Genomic DNA, 17,604 nt, shown 5'->3' on the forward strand with positions numbered 1-17,604 from the left:
TCAGGAGAGAATTTAGAGCAAAAAACTCTAATAAATTTCAGATAGCAGAGGCTATCTGAAATATTGAGACTATTTGGGTCTTCCGAGAAGCAGGTGTCAAGACGAAACATTTAAGATTTTATTAGGAACAGTGCTTAGGAGAGGAAGTGGTGAGGAAGCTGGCAGAGGCCAGGGTGAGGCAGCCATTGGACTGTGATTCGAGTCTGACTCCAGGTAAAGGAAGGAGGTAAGGAAGGTTAGGTAGATGCATCCTAGATTGCTGGGTAGCCTAAACAAGGGTTTTGTTTTGTTTTTTATTATATTTTATTGATTATGCTATTGTGGTTGTCTCCACCCAGCACCCCCCACTCCTATAGGCAATCCTCACACCTTTGTCCATGTCCGTGGGTCATGCATATAAGTTCTTTGGCTACTCCATTTCCTACCCTATGCATCCTCACGGCTATTCTTTAACTGTTTGTGCTTTTTAATCCCCTCACCTCTTCACCCGTTCTCCCACAACCACACTCATCTTTTTGAGCTTCTTTTTTCTTAAGTAAGTCATATAATACTGGTTTGGTGATGATGAACTCTCTTTTTTTTTTCTTGTCTGGGAAGCTCTTTAGATGCCTTCTTACATCTCCCAGAGTGGGCCTGTATTAGAATCTCTATTTCCTCTAATTAGAGATCTGCAGGGTACTTTTTCATGGCTGCCACAGGTGATATTTATGTTTTTGTATATGCTGATATTTAAATAATAGTTCTAAAGCTTATGAGTCTCATATTTTTTCCCTTGAGATTTAATTCTGAATTAGAACAATGATTCTTCAAAGGGAATTAAACTTGTCTATACTATCAGGGCTTTCCAGAGAAGAAGAATAGAGTTAAGTTTGACTATTGGTCATTTTCCCCCAGATTATTTGTATCTTTTTCCAGCTTCATTTAAAAAAATTAATTTATTTTTCAATTGCTGGTGACGTACAATATTATATTAGTTTCAGGTGTACAACATAGTGATTAGACATTTATATACCTTACAAAGCAATCACCTTGATAAGTCTAGTTCATTTCATTGTTAACTAATTCTTAAACTGTAACCATTTGGCATATCACTTGTATAATTATTGTATAACCATTCACCAATTTTATAATTATGAATACATTTTAAAATCAACTTACCATATTTTGCCATGTATAATGCGCACCCATGTGTAATGCACACCCACTGATTTTGGCCCAAACTTTCAGAAAAAATATCTTTCATTTTAATTTTTTAATTCAATTTTTTATTGATTTATATTTAGAAACAAAATTGACTATCATATTCCAGGCTGTTATTTTGCATATAGATATCATTATTGTTTTCTAGATATCATTATCTACAATTAGATACAGAAAAACATTTATATAGATATAGAATGCACATCCTTATTTTTCCCCTCAAAAATTTGAGCAAAAAAGTGCACATTATACTGGGCAAAATGTGGTACTTACATTTTCCTTAGCATCTTTCTAAGCAATAATAACAGTGAAATAGTAGGGTTGATGTTCTGGATTTTTTTCTTTTGAATACATATTAAAATAAGTGAATATTCAAAGTTTTAAAAATATATAACTGTGTGTGCCACCTAAAGTAATTTCACATACTGCTAGTAATATACATACTGTATTTCATAAAATAATAATAACAATAAAGCTTTAAGGTATACCTAACTTTTCACTGCTTAACCAAAGTGTATTTTTTTAAAGTAGTCTTTCCTTTTTTTTTAACCCTCACTTGAGGATATGTTTATTGATTTAAAGAGATAGGAAGTGGGGGAGAGTGGGATGGAGGAAAAGAGAGGGACACATCAATGTGAGATAGAAACATCTATCTCTTGCCTCCCATATGCTACCTGACCAGGGATCACACAAACCTTTTGGTATACAGGACAATGCCACCCAACCAGGGCTAAAAGAGCCTCTTAATTTTTGCAAGACTATAGGAATCTATAATCTTAGTCTAGTCTTGACTAAGTATCCTGATTTTAAATTACTTCATTAAAAAATCCTTGTTCAAAGAAAAGTTCAGTCCAATTAGAAAAATATATATATAATAAAATTGAAGGAGTCAGAATACATTTGGCTATCTATATATGTGTTTTGCTATAGATCCCATTTATTATGTTACCTTGATTTTAGGAATTAGTACATCAAAGACATGTGCTTAAATGGTGTGGGTGATGAACATACTATGTAAAGAAAAGTTCTTATCTTTGAACTATTGATTGTGTGTGTGTGTGTACATGCATATGAAGGCAAACTTAGATAAAATTTCTGTAGCAGTTTATACATAAGTCTTACCTCTGTTAAGAAATTGTTCCCTCCAAACAAAGCTAATTTGGCTAGGACTAATTTTTCATATTAGAAATTGATCTTTCATCTATTGTATATAAAAATACATCAGGAATGTTGTTGAAAATGTATTTTAGTTCACAGTAAGAAAAGAAAAAATCATTACATGAAGATAAACATGACAAAAACATTGTTTCAACAGGAAAATAATGAAACTGGCTTAGAGAATGTCATAAACAAAGTGGCCACATTTAAGTAAGTACTTAACGGTTATACTTACTCTGAGAGTAGAGAACCTTTGTTCTTGTACTTTAGATACTTTGTAGAAGTTCTGAAGTTCTTGTCTGAACTCCCAAGAACAAGAATAGAGTACAGATTAGAAGAGCAAGGCACACACACTAGGCACTTAGTACATGTTTGTTGAAGAAGTGAGGATTTTGTGCAGGTGGATGAGAAATACCTGTATGTGTGGTATTAAGTGAGTTAGTACATAATAAAGAAACCTTTTCCATAGTCTCTCCTATCAACTAAGTGATGGCTTACTTATTCTACAATTTTTTTTCTCTTTTTTAAAATCCTCACTCAAGGAAAAGTTTTTTTATTGATTTTCTTTTTTTTAGAGAGAGAGGAAGGGAGAGATAGAGAGAAACATCGATGCAAGAGAGAAACATCGATCGGTTTGCGTCCTGTATACACCTTGACTGGGGATCAAACCTGCAGTCTAGGTATGTGCCCTGACCAGGATTAGAACCCTCAGCCTTTTGGTGTACAAGACAATGCTCCAACCAACTGAGCCACCCGGCCAGGGCATGACTTATTTATTCTATAAATTTTATTCTACTAAATTTATTTTATAAATTTTCATTTTATGTATTAGACTTTAGTCGGTTTATTTTTTGTTTTGTTTTTTTTTGTTTGTTTGTTTTTAAAAAGAATTGTTAGTGAACCTGGAGCAAATTCGATACATAACCAGTTTTAAATTTGCATATTTTAATTCAATTTGGAAGTGTTTCCTCATACACACACACACGAAAATGGCATGCAGCAGTTGTCCTAAGGCAGCGATTTTCTGCCACAAGAATTTAAAAAAAATATTTATTCATTTAGAGAGTGAGAGGAAGGGAGAGAGAGGAGAAAAAAACATTGATTTGTAGTTTCACTTATTTATGCATTCACTGATTGATTCTTGTATTCTTATATGTGCCCTGATTGAGGATCCAACCCACAACTTTGGCATATAAGGATGATGCTCTAACCAAATGAGCTACCCCCACCAGGGCCATCAAGATTTTTTAAAGCATGCAATACCTGACTATTTAAGGGCACTGACCTCTTTTTGTTTAGATTGTCAAATTAAAAAATGACAACAGCCAACACAGAAATAGCTATCTAGTATGAGTAAGTCAAAATTATACCTATTTTTTGGTCAGATGGGTAAAAAATACATTTTTTTGGTGTGCCGTAGAATTTAAGAATTAGTTTATGTGTGGTATGAAAAATGAAAAAGGTTGAAAATCTCTCTCCTTAAGGTAAAACACAGTCACCTTAAACTGTTGTATTTTCACAAGGTTGAAAAATTGTTTATCTTGAACATGAAAGCCTTTAGTAGGCTTCAAACAGTATTTTACAATCCTTCAATTCTTTGAGATACATAAAATGGAAATAAGATTTTAAGTGGGTAAATTCTTGAAATCTAAAAAAATTGATACTGGTAGGGAATTTCTACTTGTTACAGTATTGTACTTACAGATAAATTACTAGTTTCAAATAACTTTAAAAATAGGGTGTAGCTTTTTTAGTGTGCTAAAAATTTTCATTGAAATATTTTAGTTGAGAATTAGAAACAAAAAGCTGTTTAAATGTGCAAAGGAAATATTGTGTACTCCTTTTGGCCTTTTTTGTAGTGATGTATAGAGGATTCAGCCCTATATTTTTATCTACTATTTGCTGAGGGCACAACGTCTCACTACCATTTTAGATTTGATCTTAAGATAATAAAATGTGCTTTGGTTGAACAGACAACCCTTAGGCTTCAGAGGCTAAAAAAGAAGCCTTAGGGATTTAACAAGGGTGTGGTATAAGTTCATATAGTATAAAATAAACTTCTCAGATTTGTTTGAATTCCATAATTATGAAACACAGCTTAGCTGTTATCAGGACTTTGAGCATACAGTGTAAGTTTTTAGTTTTATTGTTGGAATGAACTTTGTCATTTCAATTTAAGCAAGCCGAGTGAGATATAATTTTGTTTTCTTCCTCTAGATTTTGACTTTTAGATTAATTTTGATGCTCTTATTTTGCCTGTATTTTATTCTTCAAGAACACTGCGCTTCACCTCTGTGTTTTCTATTTATGTAGGAAACCAGGTGTATCAGGCCATGGAGTTTATGAACTGAAAGATGAATCTTTGAAAGACTTCAATATGTACTTTTATCATTACACCAAAACACAGCACAGCAAGGTAAGAAGAGGTGTCTTCTTTAGAAAATAAAATACTTTATGCTCTCTAACTCTTCAGAAAGACTACTGGTTTTTCTGTAGCTTCATACTCGTTCTCATTAATAGTGACCATTATCTCACCCAAGAAATTAAAATGGAATCATTAATATTGAGTACATAGGCAATATTCAAATTTTCATAATTATGCCAAAAATATCCAAAAATAGACTTTAGGTGAATATTGTTGATTGAAACAATGGGCACTAATTCTTGAGGAGGGATATTACCCGTCTATTTTGCAGTGGCCTTCCTCAGGGCAGACATTTTGTTTCTAGAACAAGGTAGCATTTTGAATACACACTTCAGTATATAAAATATTTTGGTAGGTTGATGTATTTTTCCTGCCTGTTTCACAGTAGTCCATTTGTTTCATGCTTGTCAAGCAGCATATTTAAAGATAGACCTTTTTTTATTTTTTAAAAACATAGGCTGAACATATGCAGAAGAAAAAGAGAAAACAAGAAAACAAAGATGAAGGTAAAAAGTGAGATTCTGAATTGACTCATTTTGACTATTTTCTGTGATTTTGTTATCAGCCAAGTGTATAGTGATTTTTTGTTGTTTGTTTAGAGTGGCAACTAATGCAAGTGCAAAAAAACATTTGTTTCTTATTCACATACTAAGATACGGCCTACATCAGTGGTGATAGAATTTTCAATTTTATAGCAAATGGAGTTTATTTTTGGGTGATTGACATAGTGACATATATTATTTTGACATTGATGTTTTCAGTGCTTTAAACAACAAAAATCATGTGTTGTTTTTGCATGTAATATATGATTTTGACATTTGCAATATAGCATGTAGAATAACCCAAATAAAAATTTTTGTCTCTTCTGCCGTCCATCTCCCATCCACTGTAGCATTACCACCACCACCACCACCTGAATTCTGCCCTGCATTCAGCAAAGTGGTTAACCTTCTAAATTGTGATATCATGATGTACATTCTCAGGACCATATTTGAGCGGGCATTAGACACAGATTCTAACTTGTGGACTGAAGGGATGCTCCAGATGGTATGTATATGTGAAATATTTTCTTTACTTCAGATATTTTCACTACTTTTTAGAGTTCATGGTGGTCTGGAGAAGATTCCTGGTCTAACTTTATAATTTGAGTCAGAACCACAACTAGTGCACCTGAAATCAAGACATCATTATAAATAGCTTAGGTGTGGCACAGATTTTCTTAGTGATGCATTCTCCTATTTTTAGAATCTTTATTCTTGGGAACCATTTATATATGTTTTTAAAAGCCTGCTCCTACTAATAATAAAGTGGCATGTTACTATTGTATCTTAAGTTTTTCTCTTTTTTTAATTTCACTTGCATTATGAAGAGGCAGTATAATAAAGATTTGATGACAGACAAGTCTAGGCTTGAATCTTGGGTTATCCCATTGTCCTATTTAAGAGGAATGAATAATTTTCTCATTGGTAAAATATGTATAAGTGTACTTATATCATACAGTTGTGAAAATTAGCGCATTAAATAGAAGCAGGTATTTTTTTCTTCATACTGTTATGGATATATTACTTAATAATGTCACTTTTGGTAGCTATAATTAGATATTTATTTAACACCTCCCTAACTAAATTTATTTTTTTTCCTTGGCTATTGTTGGTCTGGAGGCCCTAAATGCTGTCATACTTTACGTGTATCTTAATTTTTGTAACAATAGTAAATAAATGCAGTAAAAAAATTTTATACAATATGGATATATTTGAAATCAAAAGTTAAAATTTCTTTCCCTGCTTCTCAGTGCTCTGCCTAGGAGATAAGCACTGCTAAAGGTTTGTGACTTCTGGAAATCATTTTACACTAATGTGTGTAGGCCTACCTCAATCTTAATGGCTTCATATTCCATTTTATGGGTATCTATAATGCCTTTAACCAGTCTTGTATTAATAGATATATATGTTCCTTTTAGGTCTTTGTATAACAAAGAACACTAAAATGAGCATCCTTGTGCAAATATCTTCGTATACTTAAGTGAATGTATCTATTATACTCTTTTCTAGTACTGGGTCTGTATCTTTACATTTTTGATAGATATTGTCAAATTGGCCTCCAAAAATGTTACACTTACTTACTTTCCCATCACCAGTGTGGTGAAAAATGCCTGCTTCTTAACACCTTCGCTAGTTTTTATTTCACTAAATGTTATTTTTTTTTTTTTTTGCCACTCTAATAGGTGAAAAATAGGATGATTTTGCTTCAACTCACACTTCATAATTTTAAGTGAAGTGGAACATTTTTCATATTTGTATTTATCATTTCTCTTTCTGTAAACTGCTGGTTTGTAAACTTGGTCAGTTTTTTACCAATCAGATTGCTTATTTTTGTACCTTCATTTAAAATATATTGATTTGAAGAAGTACAGTTTTAAAGATCTTTTCATATATTCCTTCTTTAGGCATTTCATATCCTGGCATTGGGTTTACTAGAAGAAAAACAACAGCTTCAAAATGCTCCTGAAGAAGAAGTGACATTTGATTTTTACCATAAGGCTTCAAGTATGATTTAGTCTGAATGAATGATAATGTGTTCTTTTGCAATGTCTTCAACCTGGAAGAACAGGATAAGTTTAGATTACATTTTTATTAAATGCTACTTGATTAAGACAGTTTTTTCAGAGCACATTCCAGGGATATAGATTATAATACCAAGAGGAGAAAAGCATCTTATTTCTATTTACATATTGTATTTTTTAGATCCTTGAAGACTTCATAAATCTATTGTTTATAGATATAACTGCTCCCACTTTCATGTTTTTGGAGTTTTTGTCATTATTTAAGTACCTTTTACTACACAGCCATGTGGAGGAAAGGCAAGAGACAGATCATTAAGAGTAGCTTTCACTTAGCAGCCCCAGTGAAAAGTGAACTAGAGACCTAAAGTAATTCAGGTTTTCAAGTTGTTTAATTCAGTACTTAATATTTCATGTAATTGCAGATTCTTCCATTAAAAACTTAATATAGTCAATGGATTGATTATAAACTTTGGTTATCAATGTGAATAACATTAACTGTAAATTATAATTTATACATAATTATGAGGATATATATTATGATGTGTAATTTTTATGTTTCAAAAAAGGATTAGGAAGCTCAGCCACGAATGCTCAGAACATACAAATGCTTTTGGAAAAACTCAAAGGAATTCCCCAGTTAGAAGGCCAAAAGGACATGATAACATGGATACTCCAGGTAAACCTGGAAAATAACTGGTTATATCTTGATTAAATTATTTGAATCCTCTGCTTTCCTCCAAAATTAAACCACCATGTTCTTATGAAATCATTTACTACTGGTTTTTTATGATTACTCCTATGTTTTCATGTTAGTAATTCTATTTTTGCTATGTTTCAGTGAAGTTTTTTTAAAAAATAAATTAAAATGTGTCATTCGGTTAACATGTATTGAATCTTACTATGTGCTATGCTCATTTCTAGACACTGAACAAGACAGATAAGGCACTTACTATCATGGAGCATATATACTAATTGAGACAGACAGTGAGCAAGAAAATACCAAGATACTTCAGATGAGTAGGGAGTAACTTTAGATGGGTAATCAGAAAAGGTCTCTGTTAGGTGACATTGAAACTTAATGTCATGAAGCCAGTCTTATAAGAATCTGGAAGAGTATTCTCGAAAGAAGGAACAGTAAAGCAAAAGCTCTGAAGTGGTCAGATAGAAGGTCAGCATGACTGGCATACAGTGGGGAGAGGGAGAGAAAGGTAGACAACGAGGTCAGGGGGCAGCAAGCAGCCAGGTTATATAGAACCTCACAGGTCAGGGTAAAGTGGTGGATTTTATTTTTGAGTACAGTGGGAAACATTGAAGGATTTTAAGTGACAGTATCTGGTCTATATTTTTTACAAGATCACTGTCTGCTATAGGGTAAATGGGTTATAAGGGACAAGAGTAAAATCAGTGAAACCATTAGAAGACTATTGCAGTAATCCTGGTAGAAGCGAGCATGACCTAAACTAGCATGCAAACGGCAAGAAGCTGAACTGATTCAGGTATAATTTGATGGTAGAATCTATAGCACTTGCTAATAGATTTGATGGAAGGGGATGAGGGAAATCAAGGAGTCAGAGATGACTCCTGGGTCTGGAACTTGAACTACTGAGTGGATGGCAGTGCCTTTGGGGAGGAGTGTATAAGGGGTAGGGAGAGAGGCCAGGAATGTTACTTTAATGGAAAACCCTCCACATGGAAACATGACGCCAAGGTTATGGAGTTTCTCCTCACTGTATTTATTAAAATATTCTGATGTTATCAGCTAGATAATTGTTTTGGTAATTCAGATATAGAATGGTTATTTTCCACATTCATATCAATGGAGATCTTTGTACTGATTTATGCTTCAAGAAGTCAACTTTTTTTATTACTTAATCAGAGGCACTCCTTAAGTAAGCTTAATGTAATCGGCTATGTACTGTAAGGTAATGATATTGTTAAGATTTCTCTCGAAATAGATTTCCTGAATATTTAGTATTAAATTTACCAACATAATCATTAAAAATATAAAGTCAAAACAGAAACAAAAGAAGTAGTTGTTAACAATCTCTACCTTTATTAAGAAAGTAAATTGAAGGCCCTGGCCAGGTAGCTAGCTAAATTGGTTAGAGTGTTGTCCTGATACAATACTATGGTTGCAGGTTTGATTCCCGGTCTGAGTAAATACAAGAATCAACTAATGACATAAATAAGTGGAACAATAAGTCAATGGCGTGCTCACATGCATGCTCTCTCTCTCTCTTTTTTTCTCTCTCTCTTTCCCATCCCCACCAATCAATAAAAATTTAAAATAAGTTAAAAAAAGTAAATTGAAACATCATTTAGTTCAACATTTATATTCTACAGACAAGGTGTTATAAGTTAAAGATTTATTCCAAGTATCTGCTCTTGTAAACATTAGTTATTTTATCCAAATGCCTAATATAAAGTTGTGTTGTAAGTTCCTTGTGGGAGAATTTTCCACATGAGAGTGAGGCTCCTTCAAAATATTGGTAAATGTATGAATATGTCATCATAATGCTGAAACCTTGATATTTGGTAAAAAGAATGAGATAGCTGTTGTGGAAACATCTCCAAAGGTAAATGATTAAGTGAAAATGGAAGGTAGGAAACAGCAATACTGTATATAACAGGACTGCTTTTTATGAGAATATATTTAAATATAAGAACTTTTATTTCCCCTTGCAAAAGCAGAGGTATGGTTATACCTGCAGACTGAATCAGTTGATTTTGCAACCTCCTTCTTAGCTGGATTGCTAACAACTAGGGGAGGTGTCTGTCACAGTCAGGAGTCACTTTGTGCACATGGGCACACGTGTGTGTGTAGTTTAAGTCAAAGACGTTGGAGACATGATAATAAAAACAGATTAGTGCATTTTTATGTTCCTGATCAATGTACCAAATCTTCTTTTAACATTTACTTTTCAGATGTTTGACACAGTGAAGCGATTAAGGGAAAAATCTTGCTTAATTGTAGCAAGTACATCAGGATCAGAATCTATAAAGAATGATGAGGTAATAATATAATAATGGTGACATTCATCTTTCTTTGAACTTTGCTGATGTCAGGAAGCTGCTTCTTTTTGTTAGAAGGAACCTGTTTGTTGTAAAGAATGTGGGGTGTCCATCTTCTATTCATTAAATTTCTGTACTACAGGGATTAGTGGTGCTTGACATGTAGTTATCCAGTATAATACATGCGTTTTACAAAGTCAGAGGAAATAGATGTTCAGTGGGGCTCCGTTGAAAATACTTTATTAACTTAATGTTTTAATGTCCAAAAGTGGGATATGCCTTACAGTCCATAGCTCCTTATAATTTAATCAGCAGCACTCTTAGTGGGGTATAAAATAATAATGCAGTTTAGTTTCAATGACATGCAATAATATTTAGGTTATGACTTTCCTTAATATAATAAATCGGGTTTTGATGATTTTAATCTTAAAACTATTAGAATATTATTACTTAAAATTATTAACTATCCTTCATAAAAGGAAGACACTGGGCTTAAGTTAGAATACACAATAAAAAAAGGCCAGTACATCTCAGTAATACTGTTCAAGTTCTCAGTCTTAGCAATGTGTCTAAGAATAACTGTTTGACATCATCAGGTTGGCTTAAATTGATTAAATGTCACTGATTAAATGACAGATGATTTCAAAATTTTGTTTCCTTTAGTATTTTTCTTAATTTACCTGCATTGAGTTAAAAGGCAGTTTATTAATTATTTAAGGTAGTTAGCCTTTATGGTAAATTATTGAAATACCAAAGGAGCAATCAGTTGTATGATGTGATAGAGGCTGTATGCTAATTTTGAGACATAAGATTGAACCTAGGCATAAGGAGTGGAGTAATCAATTTTATCAGACTCTTACTCTGGGAAATTTTGCCTGGCTGAACAGTATATGTAAATTGTAACAATAGCTCTTAAGTAATTTTTCTGATTTTGTCAATACCCAGATTATTCATGATAAAGAAAAAGCAGAACGAAAAAGAAAAGCTGAAGCTGCTAGGCTGCATCGCCAGAAGATTATGGCTCAGATGTCTGCCTTACAGAAAAACTTCATTGAAACTCATAAACTCATGTATGATAACAGTACATCAGAAATGTCTGGGAAAGAAGACTCCATTATGGAGGAAGAGAGGTAAAACAAAGCAAAACTAAAAATTAGCAACTCAGTTTTTTGGAGGAAATAACTGCATATTCACTTTAAATAATGTTTTTCTAAAATTTTATAGTAAGAAATTATACTTTTTTTAAGGTAGAAAAGGGACAGTGAAGGTTTTAAGGTATGTATCAAATATAATTTTGTTTTGAGAAACAGCTTGAGTTCTCAATAAAGTTTGTTGGGAACCTTTGCACAAAAAGATACGAAGATGTGAACAGACGAAATAGAAACTGAACCTGTTATTTTATACACATGTGCTTTTTTAGATACACATTTGCACATCAGTTCATATATTCCACATAATTTGTATGATTTCTAATAAAAATGACTGCAGCTATTACAGGTTGAAAAAAAGTCTTCATTAAAAAGGTGACATGTTTTCTTTTTTTTCTTAAAAAGAAAGAAGACAATGTATATAGTTAATAGTCATGGATAGCCCATTGGAATGGGAATTTGTAAATCTGGTTCTCTGAGTCCTGACTATGGTATGCTCTTGGGAAAATCAATTAGCTTTCTGAGAGCTATGGTTTGCGGACTGTTACAGATACAATGAGCAAAAGGAGGAGGCAGGATAATGGTAGTTTAAGCATTCCCATTTAAAATATTGAAAGTACTTCCTATGCTTATTTTTTTTAGATTTGATTTATTTATTTTTAGATAGAGGGGAAGTGAGAGAGAAAAAGAGGGAAAGAAGCATCAGTGTGCGGTTGCCTCTTGCGTGCCCCCACCTGGGGACCTGACCTGCAACCCAGGCATGTGCCCTGACCAGGAATTGTTCCAGCGACCTTTCTGTTTGCGGGACGACACCCAGCGCACTGAGTCACACCAGTTAGGGCCCTATGCTTAGTTTTTTAAAAACAAGCTTTCATGGCTCTTTACAACAATGTATGTTGTGGATACTTTTAGTAAATTATGGTTTTGCAGTAACAATAGAAACATTACACTCTACACAGTATGTCTGTAATCCTGAAGCTGAGTATGCTAACAAAAATTACAAAGAATGATAACTATATATTTTAAAGATTTTTTAAAAAGATGTGAAGGTAAGCTATCCTTGGCTGACTGTGGTAATAAAACTAGAAATTAATACAAAACTTTAAACAATAAACAGAAACTCTACAGATAACCTCTAATATCAGTAGTATGTATTAACAATGTCCTATTTATGAAGTAATAGAAAAGAGACTATTGTATATTTAGCCATACAAAAATGCATTCATCCCTGGCTGGTGTGGCTCAGAGCCGGCCTGCAAACCAGAGGGTCTCTGGCTCTATCCCAGTCAGGGCACATGCCTGGGTTGTGTACCAGGTCCCCAGTTGGGGGCGTGCGAGAGGCAACCACACACTGATGTTTCTCTTCCTCTTTCTCCGTCCCTTCCCCCTCTCTAAAAATACATAAGTCAAATATTTAAAAGTGAAAGAAAGAAAGAAAGAAATGCAAGCAAAAGTATGCTCGGGGTTAATTAATATCCTTAATGCTTTCATTTATTTTTATTGCCTGATTGATTGCACACATATAATTATAAATGTGTTCTTACTGAAAACAACTCAGATTAATGCAGTAAGTCCCCTTTGACCATCCTCCACATTTCTGATCTTTCTCCACAGATAACCACTGGTATAAATAGCTATTGCTCTAGACCTCTTCCTATGCATTTATAAACAGGTGTACATAAAGAAATAATGAGCCTGTTTTGTGTTTTTTAGTGATTTATTTTTATTTTACCATACCTTTTGTTTTGCAACTTGCTTTTGCACTCAATGTCTTACAAATTTTTTCATGTCAATATATATAGATCTCTAGTGTAGATTCTATATCATTCTTTATGACTGCTGCATAGTTATCCATAGTGTGGATATATATACAATATTTTATTTATTTTGGACATTTTCCCTTACTACAAGGAGGGCATGTGCAGAACATTTTTGTATGTGCCCCCTAATGCAATTGTACAAGTACTTCTCATGGGCAGAATCCAATAAGTGAAAGGGCTAAGTCTTAATTATTTAAAATTTTGATAGATACTGTGACATTACCTAAGTAATGTTACCAGAATCTACTTCTAACAGTGTATAAGTGTCTATTTTCTTCATTCTCACTAATACTTATTATTATCAGTACTTGAAAATATTGGATATAATCAAAATTATAAATTTGTGTCAGTCTGGATTTCCCTGATTACTAGTTAGGACAAGGTTGAACATCTTTTCGTATGATTGTTCACTAGTCTTTTCCATTTTGTCTTCTGAGAACTGTCTGTTATTATCCTTTGTCCATCTCTGTTGGGTGCTTTGCTTTTGTCTGACTGAATTGTAGAAGTCCTTGAAAATTATGTATATTAAACTATGTTGCATGTTTCTCATATCCCTATTTATTTAACATTAATTATGAAGTTTAGCCATAGAGAAATATTTAGTGTTGATAAAGACAGAGATTTATTAGTCTTTTTGAGTTTTAAATTTTGTATTATGTTTCAGAAGGCTTTTCTTACCCAGAGTCACAGATATATTCTTACATTTTCAAAATAAAATTTTAATTCACAGTTATATTAGCTTATTTTTCTTTAAAAAAGTCAAATGTTAGAAAGGTGAGCTAAAATTCTGTTTCAGCACTGACCCAAATCCCAGGCCCTCCTTCTGCCCTGTCTCAGAGATATAAAGTTTATACAGATACTGCCATCCATAAGTCTTACTGTGCTATTACACACAAATATATGTAGCCATAGGAATCATACAGTGTCATTTAGCCTTTTGTTTTATTTGCATAAATGGTATTATGTACATATTCTGCAACTTCACATTTTCACGTAATACTATGTCTTGGAAATCTATGTATGTTCTTACATGTATAAAACGAGCTCAGTGTTTCTTTTTTGGCATTTGAGCAACAATTCTCATGCCCTGTGCATTGCAGGACATTTATCATTTCTGGCCCCTCCTCCACTAAATTCTAGTAGTGTCCTTACTCCTTATGGTAACCAAAAAGGAAACATTACCCATATATTGCTGGATGCCTCCTAGAAGGTGGGATCACACCTAGCTGAGACCCACCTTTTAAAAACTGCATAGTATTCTGTTTTATGTAATCCCATTTACATTGATGATGAACACTTAAGTTATTCCCAGTTTATGAATGATCCGTGACATTTCAGGGCACTTCTTGCATAGAGAGAGAGGCAGTATTGCAGAGTAGTTCAGAGCATGGTCTGGGAAGTCAGACCACCTAGGTTAAATCCTTGCTCTGCTATTTCCTAGTGATAAGTCATTAGGTAAGTCTCTTCCCATCTTAAACCTCAGTTTCTTCATCTGACAAATGGAGGTAACAATAGTTCCTACCTCGTAGGATTGTTGGAAGGATTAAATGGGTTAACATAATGTAAAGAATTTGAAAGAGTGCCTCATGTTACAATTAGTGCTTTATAAATATTTACTGTTATTTATTATATTATTATTATTGCACACATTGACCCTAAGAATTGCTAAATCATTAAACTGTAACTTTTTTTATTTTAATAGCTACTAAAATAGAATAGAAACTTAAATGCCTAATAACAGGGATGGATAAAATTATTATGGCACATAGAAAAAGAGTACTGTGTAGCCATTTAAAAATAATGTTTTTAAATAAATTTTAATGACATGAGAAAACTAAAATACAAGTGACTAAAAGGATGCAAATCTGCATATGTAATATCTTAATTATGTAAAAAATGTGTTTTTTTAAACACAAGTGATTATCTCTACATTGTGAGAATATAATGCTTTATTTTCTTCTTTATACTTTTCTAGATTTTCTAAAATTTCTTAATAAGCATGTGTTACTTTTATAACCAGAAAAAAAAAACAACCCAGATAACCTAGCTTCTTGGTAGAATAAATTCAATATAATCATACATTCTACTTTGTGATCTGATCATTTTTTTTGCACTTAGCCACACAAAATGTCTTTTCTAATAAGCAAATTAAATGATAAAAGCCAGAAAAGTTGGGGGGAAGATTTTAAGCTAATATTGCTAAATATCATTTTTATTTTGCTTTTTATTCTTATGTACCTGCCCTACAGTTACTTAAAATCTACCAAAATATAAAGACAAGTGACCAAAACTTGTGTCCTCATTTCTGGTCATTTCTCTTGGTAGCACCCCAGCAGTCAGTGACTACTCTAGAATTGCTTTGGGTCCTAAACGGGGTCCGTCTGTTACTGAAAAGGAGGTGCTGACATGCATCCTCTGCCAAGAAGAACAAGAGGTGAAAATAGAAAATAATGCCATGGTATTATCGGCCTGTGTCCAGAAATCCACCGCCTTATCCCAGCACAGGGGAAAACCCATAGAATTCTCAGGGGGTATGTATTGTTTAATAAATATCCTTTTGAACATTTCTTTTCATATTTATGTAATTAGAAAGAATACTATTGGAAATAAGTTTGGGAGAGAGATTGTATTTAGCCGTATTTGGTCAAATCACAGTTTACCTATATGTAAAATGGACTCTTGGTTTTTACATGCCATGTTGGCTCCTTTGTTTTATTTTTTTATTTTAATTTTTGTTAGCACTTGGCCACATTGCTTATTCTCTCTCTCTCTTCTCTACACCCTCTCTCCTTTTATCCCTCTCCTTCCCTACTCCCCCATTTCTCATTGCTCACCCATTTGAAAGTACTATGCAGGCATCATAACATTTCATCCCTAAATTTTTCCACATGCATTTTCTAAAACTAAGGACAATCTATTAGTGTATCGATTGTGCCATTATAACATTTAAGAAAGTAACATTTCAGGAATATCACCTAATATATTAATAAAATCTGTATTTGACTTTTCCCAACTACCCTTAGAACGTCTTTTGTTAACTAGAATTTTTTATCATTTAGGATCCAGACATGTTTCATGTGTTGCTTTAGTTGTGTTTCTTTTAGTCTATTATATTTTAATCTAGAATAGTCATTTGCCTTTTTTCTTTCTGTGATAACTTTTTTTAAAGAATGCAAGCCAAGAGTCTTATACAGTGTCTTACAGTATAGATATGTCTGATTGTTTTCTCAAGATTAGGTTCATGGTAAGCATTTTCTTGGCAAAATACTAATTAGCTAATGTATTGTACTTCTTACAGAGCATCAGGAAGTAGCTACTTTTTAAAAAAAATACTCACTTTTACTCACTTAATCCTTATAATAGCCCTATGAATTAGGTATCAATTTTGGCTCCATTTTATAGATGAAGTAACTGAGGCACAAGAGAAGAACTTGCCCAAGGCCATGAGTTTAAGTGATGAAACTATATTTTGAATCATAGTCTGCTTTTGTCCAGTAGATTGTAATGCCCCTAAATATCCCTTAAAATTACCCAGTCAAATTACTTGTAAAATTACAAAAGCAAATTATCTTGAATCATAGAAAATAACTTCAACAACCAAGGTAGTGCAACTTAAACCTGGTGTTCAAAATAATAATGTAAATCAAGAATAGAAATAGCAATTAATCCATACTAATTTTAGAATGATACCTGGAAGTCTAGCTTTATATTTTTCTCTTTTTATTTATTATTAAGAATATGAATCTTGCTATCATATTTTGACACTTCTCTTGGACATGCCTTAGAAAGTTCATGATTAGAATTTCAGACCTGAAAACCTCTTATTTTTTCTTTTTTATGACTCTAGGAGAGATAAATATAATATCTATTATTTTTGTTTTCCTGTACCAGAATCCCTAGACCCACTTTTCATGGATCCAGACTTGGCATATGGAACTTATACAGGAAGCTGTGGTCATGTAATGCATGCAGTGTGCTGGCAGAAGTAAGTTTTCCTTCTGACATGTTCTTGAAAGAAACTAGGAATATTGAAGTTCACTAAAGGCCACAAAAAGGCATGTTTTCCCATGTCTTCTTTCCTTCTTATTTGAATAACTGAAGCAGTTTTAATTACTAATTTTGTTTGCATGATTGGTATATAAAATTATGAACTTAAATTCTCATTTAATTCATCACCCTTAAGAATTGGTATGTAAAGTTATGAACTTAAACTCTCTTGTAATTCATCATTCCTTTTACTTGCTCTTTACAGACTAATTATTTGCTCAGTATTTGTGT

General features: G+C 33.0%; 1 protein-coding gene across 1 annotated transcript in view; it reads left to right on the forward strand.

The window, feature by feature from the left end:
- UBR1 (ubiquitin protein ligase E3 component n-recognin 1) overlaps positions 1 to 17,604 on the forward strand; it is a 120,984-nt gene that overhangs the window by 61,120 nt on the left and 42,260 nt on the right. Inside the window, exons 22-31 of the mRNA XM_054565522.1 lie at positions 2,516 to 2,568; positions 4,672 to 4,774; positions 5,241 to 5,289; positions 5,676 to 5,830; positions 7,230 to 7,329; positions 7,913 to 8,022; positions 10,272 to 10,358; positions 11,304 to 11,488; positions 15,652 to 15,857; positions 17,218 to 17,311. Coding sequence (XP_054421497.1) covers positions 2,516 to 2,568; positions 4,672 to 4,774; positions 5,241 to 5,289; positions 5,676 to 5,830; positions 7,230 to 7,329; positions 7,913 to 8,022; positions 10,272 to 10,358; positions 11,304 to 11,488; positions 15,652 to 15,857; positions 17,218 to 17,311 — 1,142 coding nt within the window. The remainder of the gene's footprint in view (positions 1 to 2,515; positions 2,569 to 4,671; positions 4,775 to 5,240; positions 5,290 to 5,675; positions 5,831 to 7,229; positions 7,330 to 7,912; positions 8,023 to 10,271; positions 10,359 to 11,303; positions 11,489 to 15,651; positions 15,858 to 17,217; positions 17,312 to 17,604) is intronic.

The sequence above is a fragment of the Pteronotus mesoamericanus genome, unplaced genomic scaffold, assembly GCF_021234165.1.
Source record: "Pteronotus mesoamericanus isolate MK-2021 breed Mesoamerican mustached bat unplaced genomic scaffold, CSHL_Meso_final contig_164, whole genome shotgun sequence".
Lineage (NCBI taxonomy): Eukaryota > Metazoa > Chordata > Mammalia > Chiroptera > Mormoopidae > Pteronotus > Pteronotus mesoamericanus.